This window comes from Antrostomus carolinensis, unplaced genomic scaffold (assembly GCF_000700745.2).
Source record: "Antrostomus carolinensis isolate BGI_N321 unplaced genomic scaffold, ASM70074v2 scaffold3051, whole genome shotgun sequence".
In the NCBI taxonomy this organism is placed as follows: Eukaryota; Metazoa; Chordata; class Aves; order Caprimulgiformes; family Caprimulgidae; genus Antrostomus; species Antrostomus carolinensis.
In genome coordinates this window covers 19,933-29,044 of record NW_010296134.1, presented here as the reverse complement: position 1 = coordinate 29,044, position 9,112 = coordinate 19,933, and the positions used below count along the sequence as shown (strand labels likewise).

General features: G+C 37.9%; 1 protein-coding gene across 1 annotated transcript in view; it reads right to left on the bottom strand.

Moving 5' to 3' along the window:
- WASL (WASP like actin nucleation promoting factor) overlaps positions 1-3,270 on the bottom strand; it is a 23,469-nt gene extending 20,199 nt beyond the window's left edge. Inside the window, exons 1-3 of the mRNA XM_029087515.1 lie at positions 3,142-3,270; positions 1,839-1,925; positions 1,202-1,298 (exon numbers count right to left, since the gene is read on the bottom strand). Of these exons, the coding sequence (XP_028943348.1) occupies positions 1,202-1,298; positions 1,839-1,925; positions 3,142-3,228 (271 nt within the window). The 5' untranslated portion in view covers positions 3,229-3,270. The remainder of the gene's footprint in view (positions 1-1,201; positions 1,299-1,838; positions 1,926-3,141) is intronic.
- Between the last annotated feature and the right edge of the window lie 5,842 nt (positions 3,271-9,112).

Sequence of the window (9,112 nt, the reverse complement as noted above, 5' to 3'; positions counted from 1 at the left end):
TTCAAATAAAGTTTGCTATGGCCAATAATGAGAACATATTTCCTCTCAAGTCAATTTGAGAAACATTATTAATGTCACTTCTTAATGATTCCACTTCTCTCATGAAATCCTATGAACTTACTCTAATTCAGAGCAGATGTAATCTTAAATAAACTACTGAAGCTTCTGGAATAAATGCTGTGCACCTGAGTCACCATACCTGAATGAAAACCAGGTGACTAGACGATCTCCAGAGGTCCCTTCCAACCCCTACTGTTCTGTGAGTACATACAGGTCATGTAGGTTCCCAAGAATACTTGCAAGGATGGCACTCTAAGATGAGGGCTTCCTCCTTTTACATTAGTCTACGCTGCATTGCTAGTGCAATTCAGTTCCAGAATGGACTATAAAAATGCATCAAGTAGCTTGGACACAAGTCCATCCTACAGCTTACAGCAAGCCTGAGCACATCCATGTGTTCCCCAGCCTATATTTTGTATCACCTTATTCTTCATGGACATATGGCTGTCAGACAAGCACGTTGTTCGTGGATGCCCTGGAAAAGGACCAAGAAAAGACCTGTAGGAAGCCTGAGCTCCCTTTAAAACACTGACCATGTTCCTAAGGCATCTTGCAGCTGGCAAATGCACGCTGTGCTTCAGACCGTCCTGTGCTGTGAAGGACGGTATAGGCACGTTTATGTCTTCTGTTCTTGGCTTCTGCCAAGATCACTCGTTTTGAATAAAAGATACTTCTCTCCTGAACTCTGGACCAATGCCAAAAATTCATGCACATGAACTAGTGAAAATACCAGATGATAAAATCTTTGTTACAATCCACTTGGTCTGAATTTAAACAAATCGGTTACCAACAGCCCAGAGCTAAATGAGGTTTAGTCAAATATGAAAACAGCTTACAGAGACAGCTATTTTTCCCACTGAAAGCTTACCATTTTTGCTTCCTCCTGATCTACATTTTCAAACATCACAACCTTGGACTCTCAGCTTACAAGGAAAATTACAGCAAGGAGCATGAAGTTAAGTTATTTCAGAAAAATGTTATTTTTGCACAATAGAGGGAAGAAGCACACTTCAAAACCACAATTACTTCTATATATAAATGGCAGTACTGGCTCCAATAGCTTTCAGACAGAAGTAACTTCCTGCCTCCCCCCAGAACAACATAAAACAAGCCTGAATTTAAGATTAATTTGAATATTTACCAGATTTTCTCTGCCGCCGTCCAAGTAAATCTGTTACTGTTTTGCGGAATAGTTTAGCTTCTTCTTCATTAGCAAAATTAAGACCAACTTGACATGTCTGAAAAACATTAATATTCCCCCACCCATGACTAAGAAAATGTTTCAAAGGCTTTCTTAAACGTCTTCTTATACCTTCTGAAGGTATAAGCAGAAAAAAATCATGACTGTAAATCTGGAACTAAGTCTCAGTGAAAAGTTCTAACTTAGGAATGTCTGTCCACTAATCATGTTTACAGAGACCATGGCTAATAAATTTGAGCAAAATCTTGTAGACTGAAATTAAGGAAGGGAAATGAAAAAATGTGCTTTAAGAATATATGACACTTCACACGCATAATCTGTAAGTCAAAATGTAATTTCATTAAAAGGAGTTGAAAATAAAGAACTGCATTTTATGCTTCTGTCCTATGGATTTAGTTTTCTAGTTGAGATTCAAAAACAACCTTTTATAAATAAGCTTAAAAAACTTCAAGGAATATAGGTAATGTACTTTTATAAATAATTTACAGAACAAAATTAAAACCTCAGTTATATTGAAGAAGCTACTGTTCAAATAAAAGGCATTTTGAAATAGATATTCAAAGACGTCAAGACTCACATCTCCAGCAAAGGTATGAAAATATCCTCTAGGACTATTATATACAAAGTTATTGTACAGCTCCTGCTCCCACAGTAATTTCCCATCCTGAAAAGAAAAAATAAAAAGATTTTTAAAAACTTAGATGAATACAGAGTTTAACTTCTTTCACAATAGAACCTATTAAGAGCTGGAAGCTGCATGGTGTTAAGCATCTACCTTGCTATTCACCCAACAAATAAGCTCAATCAAAATCAAAATATACTGGAACTTGTGGAAGAAGTAGTCTATTCTATCAGGTCACTGTGTTCTGTTCAAATTCCTGGATATTTTAAAAAAACATCCTTAAAGCTCTACAATCCTGCAATAGTAATACTCGTAGCAGTAACACTGACCAGTGATAGGAATACAGTGGTAATAGCTATAACAATAAAGGAGGCTTCCACCAGTAAGTTATTATTTCAGGCTTGACTTGAGAACAGTTAACTTCAAGGGAACAAAAATCTCACCTTTTTAAGAAATTTTATATATTTAAATGGCATTATAGTTCAGCACCCAAGGAAGAGGTTTCTCACCAAGTCTAATACTCAAGTGACCAAATCACAAAGTCAAATGCAAGCACCAACTGTCAATCTTGAACAAATAAGAGACTTCAAGCATTGAATGCTGACAGGTAACAAGCTGCTCCTAGCTGGAGCGGTAATGGGAAACTTTCCAAACTCTCAGCTGAAGTCAGTAGGACTTAGGCTTCTCAGTATAATTTTTGTTATGAAAACACATCTTGGACACTTCATCTCATAGCTTCCACAGTCTTGAGTGAAATATTAGAATAGGACAACGATCTTCAGTATGCATGTATATATTGTAGGGGAAAAAAACCCCAAACTCGTTCATCCCGCAGTCTCCACACGCACCAACACACTAATCAAAAAGATTGTTTCTACCCCCTATTTTGTTATTATCATCCAAAGCAGTGACATCGGCTACAATTTTGACAGCTATTTGCATCAGTGACACTATACTAACTTTCACTAGTTTTGACTACTCAGATCTGTAGAGGACAGCTTCTGTAAGCTGCAAGAAAATAATATCTGGTATTTATTTAATTTGTAAAAACTGACATCTATGAAAGAATTTAAATGCAGAATACCAGAGAAAGTTGCACTTGCCTACTAATAAGCACTGAAATTGCACCGCTTAAAGCGCAACCATTTATTTCAGGACTCCTGCGAGTTTGTAGCTACAACAACCTACACTCATTCAATTCAAAATGGAAAATAAATGCAACAAAGCTTAAAGAGTCTGAAGAAGAAAAGATGCTTACCTTAATGTCAAATATTCTGATAAAATATGACCTCTGCGGATTGTCCTTTACAAGGCAAGCTACACCACAGCATTTCTTTGACCACATGCCATTGCGATCTGCTGCATATATCTGAACAACTGCTGAAGACATCGTCTAAAAAGAAAAGGTAACTATTACTTTTAAGGTAAAAATCACATATTCTACATTACATCTTTTATCAAAGCATGTCTTAATTTTGGTCCTTGTTCTAGGCAGCAACTTTGATGATTTCCCAGGTGGTAACACAGTAAAGTTCAAATGACCCCAAATTACTTCTGTGCTTTAAATTTTAACTTCTACACAAGATTTAGAACCCAACTGAACTTTTTGTTCTTGCTCATGAAGTCAGGAAAAAGACTTTGCCTGTACAAAGCAGACCAGTAACTATGGTGGACACACAGAGAAGCCCTACTGTGCAACTAAATTTATTTCTGTTCAGTACTTCAAACTGGATAGAAATGCAATACTCAGATCCGTATTGACTGTAAATTACACAGTGCCTGGAAACACTCCCGGGTACTGGAATGCAACTGTCTACATTGCTTCATTGTTCAAATGGTCTCTGACATGATTTTAACCTATGCCAACTAACAAACTCCTAAAATTCTTGGGCATGGTTTGAGAATTCTCATGAGCTAGGCTCATTCCCAGTTGGCAACCTGAAATCATCTTGTTTTCAAACTGAGAGATTTTAATAAGAGATGAAGATTATTCCACACCAGATTGCTTCAGTCAAGTCACAGGGAATGTTTCTGGGCATATTTTCTAGTGTATATGCAACTGCTGTCCTACCTTAAGAGTCCTGAGTGAATGAAAATTGAAGCCTTGAAGAATATTTATTTAGCAGCCAAGTGGTAAGGACATAAAGCTTAAAGGCTCTGTCATGGGACAGACCAGAAGCTATCTAGCTCAGGATCTACTCTCCAATGGCACCAGATGCCTAGGTAAGAATACAACAGTACACCACTTTGCTATGGGAGCACACCTCCAGCAACTGGCAGGTTGGAGCTCAAAGCTCCCGAGACAGCATACGTGTTTTACGGCACATGCTGGATTTTTCCTTTGTAAATTTATCTAATCCCTTCTCTTAATGGTTTCATAGATGATTCTCTATGCTGTACATGCTTTTATGGATATTTGTCACACTTCTTTGCCCTGTAAGTTCTCCACTGTTTAGGAAGTGATAGTAGTTTGAAGCCCTGTATCAAGGCGGGGCGGGGAATCATTCTAGACTTTCACTAGCCTTGTCACTCTCACATGGATCTTACCCAGTCTTAGTACACCCTTCTTTGACTGGGGATGAGACTTATGCTGTATGAACCCAGTTGGTAATTCTGTGTTCAAAAGGTTAACAATAATACTGTGTTCTGTTTTGTTCTCTATTTCTTTCTCTGTAAGACAAAGAGTTCTATTTCTTTTTTCACTATGGAACATTAAGCAGATGTTTTCATAGGTCTGTTACAGTTCCAAGACCCTTCCGGAGGGATCACATCTAGTCTGAGTAGCAGGCTCCATACTAGGTTTTTCCCCACTCACTCTACAAGCATTACTTTGCCTTCATTAACACTAACTACTTGACAAAACAGCTGACATGTAGAATGCAGGTATATCTTGTTGCGTTATAAGATTATCTACTAGATATCAATATCACCCATGTCACAATTAATAACTGGTTTAAAAAACAAAACAAAACAAAACAATAACCTAAGTTTCATGGGTTGTTTTTTTTGTTTGTTTGTTTTTGGGTTTTTTATTAAAAAGCCTTCCAATTTTGTTAAAATAGAGTCAAAGTAATATAGCCAGACTGACATCTACTCCTTGAGGAAGCTTTATAACCTTTGGCCAACAACTGTGATGTAACTTTCACAGGTCAAGATATAATTCTGTTCCTCTTTGCAGTCACCTCTTCAGAAGTTGTCAAACTGACTACTAATCTTTCTGGTAACCTAGAGAAAAAGTTAAAGCATGACTGAATGATAAAAAGAAAGCTTTGCAACTGCCTCTTCAAATGCTCTACCGCTAAATGTAGAATAAAACTTCTCTCCCTATAACCTACAAAGTAATACTAACAATTTAATCATAACTGGACTTATCAGATGAGTAAAAAGAGATCCTTGAATTTGCCATACGACCACAACAAAAGAGTTAGCTCACATAAGCTGCAGGCATAAGAAATGCCATTTTCCCCCTTATGTTGAAACAGGCAAAGGTTTAATTCTGGGCAAAACTGGCCAGATTTTGTTCAAAACTTCTGCTAACAGCCTTTTCTCTCCTTTCTCCAATGACATCTCATTGTTAAACAGATAATCTTGTAGACACAAGACAACAAAAGGGAGCACCAGTGGGCTGTTCTACAGTTGTAACGAAGGCATCACATTCAATCACAGCAACTATCCCAATGTCTGTGCAAGAAGCCTTCTCAACCCTCCAAAACAAGTCCAGCTCCACTAATCTCCCCCAACAGGACTATTCATACAAACAGTGGTCTTGGCAGGAATTACACAACTTAAATTCAAGGCACAGAAGACGGCAATCTGTGACAAGAAAGGGCTCCCTATGTTGCTTCCGACCATATCTAGCAGGAGAAGCACCAACTGGATTATCTGGGTAAACCAGTATCTCGATGATGATTGTGTACAAAACCTTGAGTCAGCACCAACCCCACGAGAAGACAGAGGAATATTACACAAAAAGTGTGTTCTCATTCTGCATAATCATAATAGATTTAATGTGCACTTGGATACCCTAGGAGTAGAGCTTAATTTACAAGTTAGAGAACAATTTCACTGAATCTAAAGTAGGTGTTGTTTTGAGGCCTACCAACCTTTGAGTTCAATTATATTTTAACTTATTCATTAGCATTGTGCAAATTCTTAGTGTTGACAGACTGTGATGAGGCTTTCACATGTTACAACATATAATTATAAATTCCACTGTTAAACCACTATATTTTTTTTTATTAGAGGGACAATACAGGAAAAAAATACAAGGTGTATTTTTGAGGGGAGAAGGACTGCTTTTACTTCAGCCACTGTTCATTTTCATTATACAGAGCAGTGGTGCCATGCTTTATGCTATTCAGCTTCTGGAAGACACATAGCAAAAATATTTAATAATCTTTGATGAGTCTTTGGACTCTTGTGGAAGCTCGGAAAATTACAAACTTATCAGCAAAACTTACAACCTGTGAAAATATATGAACCATAAACTTAATCTACTGATATTCATTATGAATCCTAACAACATAAATTCAATTTAAAAAAATGTAAACTTTAATTGCAAAATTGCAGCATCTGAGAACATTTATGCAAATATCATAATTTCAGTATTCTACCGCATTTTCTGACTGAGCATTCACTTTGTCTATTTTTAAGCCAATTAATATACCCAGCTCAGTCTCTCACAGCATTCTTAAAGAGAACGTTGCATTTAAAACTATGGGTTCTTAAAATTATATGTAAACATTTCTTCATAATAGATCGCATCACTGATTTCACAGAGAGACATCAACAGTACTGCCATTAAATAGAAAATGCAATTAGTGTATTTCCTCTGATATAGTAAGTTGATTTGTTACTTAATATCTAAAGCTATTACTGCATTTTCAGGAGGTGGATTTTGAGGCTGGCACTACTGCTTTGCGCAACAGTTTTGTCGAAGACCTTGTTCTTTTTATGTACCTATATGTTTGGAAAAGGTGCACAGGGGAAAGAAGTAAGGTAGCCCACTAACTACTGATAGGCCATGGAGCTGAGAATCAAACCCCCTCAGTTCCCTTTATATTTTCATCAGCCTCTGACTGCAGGACATGCCACTGATTTCAGAGACTTGTCAACGAGCTATGAAGGAGTTAAGTCTGGTGTTGTCAGCTGTACACTGGCTGCTTCACTAGTAGAGCTGGTCTCATCCTTGGACACACAAACTGCAGGATAAGTGGGATCAACAAAAGACTCATGAAAACACCTTCTACCTGCAAAAGGTAGCCACAACTAGTCATCACACATTTGTACAATGTGATCACAGCAGCCACTGATAGTTTCCAACTGGGCAGCAGATACCTGTGTACTTTGATCAGCTTCTGGTGTGAACATTTGCTGCAGTAGCCTGTCAAGTTAATGACTTGCTATAACTCAGTGTTTCCCAAAAAAAGTGAAGCAGGCCAACACAGAGAGTGGCACATCTCATTACAAGAAAGAGCCATCACACTTAACAGTTGATGTGGACTGCGAAAAGCTAAGAAATTACAGGAAACTACAGACATTACAACACAGTGAGCCAAAAGTCACAACAAAGAGCAGTAGCAAGATCAAGGCAGTAAGTTCAGCCACCTCAGGATACTCCAGAAGAGAAAGCATTTCAAGACCCATTGGGATGGTTTTTGTAGTGTTCACGTACAGCTGACAACTGCTTGTGGTGCAAAGATCAAAGACGCATAACTTTGGTTGGAGGTGACCTCTCTAAGTCTTCCAGTCCAACCTCCTGCTCACAGCAAGGGTAATTAAAAGCCTGGAGTTCAAGTTGCTCAAGGTCCCGTCCAGTTAAGCTTAAAGGCTGCAAATCACCTCTGGGGAACCTGTTCCAGCACTTAATCACTCCCATTTTAGTGCTTGTAAAAATGCAACTAAGTTTAATGTATTCTAATGGTTCAGTATTGTTATGTGTTACATGTTGACAGTACTACTGAAGATGCATTTGCGGTGATTTTCAATGTTTCCAATTTCAAGACTCATGGTTTTTACAATAAAGGTGCAGACCCCTGCATACGTACGTAATTTAATAGCACATGACAGCCTTGCTTTTCTTGGCTATCCTTCCCTGAAGTATCTTACAAATTGAACTGGGGAAAAAAAGACCTTGCCCTGTAATATTTAAGAACACAAGCAGCAGCAGTTGTTTCCAAGCAGAGCAACCTCTTGAAAAAAATCATGTTGATGCAACACTACAGCTAGTGAGAGCGTAACTGTGGCAGGCATTTTTTAAGACCTACTGTGATGGCAATCCTTATTATGGCAGCAATCCTTATTATGGCTAAGCCAACACGCTGAAGCCTGACCAGGTAATGCTGGGTACTCCTGGGCTGGGTTAATTAATTTCTTCTTTGGTACAAGACCAGGAAGATAGCCTGCAGGTTGCTTCTACGGTGTTCAAGTATAAAAGGCTGTTGCTATTCACTGAAATTGAAATAGTGGTAAGTAATAGTCTTCCTCAGATGGCAGGGTTCAGGAACAGAGATGTGTTAACATCAAGTACCACTTCAGTCTGGACAGTGCTTAGTGGGGTGTAACTAACCTTGACCACAGCAAGGACAGGAAGTTTCAGCACCAAGGAAGTCTCTAATAGCCTAGATTAAAAGTCATGGAAGAAGATACTGAAACTCATTAAGATTAATGAATGAGAAAGATAAGAAGGAGAAGTGAGAATGCAGGGTAGCTAACTCTTTAAGCAACCAAGACTAATCCATAGAAAATTAGGCAATTAGACAGAACCCAGCAGTTGACATTATTTTCCTCTAGATTACAAGCATTCTGCAGAAAAAAAAAACAACCAAATGTAGCACTGACCAATCAAGCACAAATATTGCCAGAAATCTTAGTTTATTTCAAAAAAAGCTTATGTTTAAGCAATTACACATTTAAATGTCAATACTTTAATAAATTCATGTTATTCAAAGTAAACGAAATTGGAGATAGACAGTGATAATACCTCCATGTTGTTCTGCAGTTACCTTATCTTTAGCGTCATAAATATATGGAGCTTCCAAAAATGTTTCTGCAGTGCTCAACACAGGTATGCATTTTATCTCATCACTCTTAATATAAATTAATCTCTTATTTTAAGAGAAACACAAACAAAAACTGCTGCAGGGACCAGGCACTTGAACCTCCTCTCCTTCTCAAGGGGTGGCCTACACAACCAAGCTCTGCTCACTCTTTCTGGCAGATTGATTTCC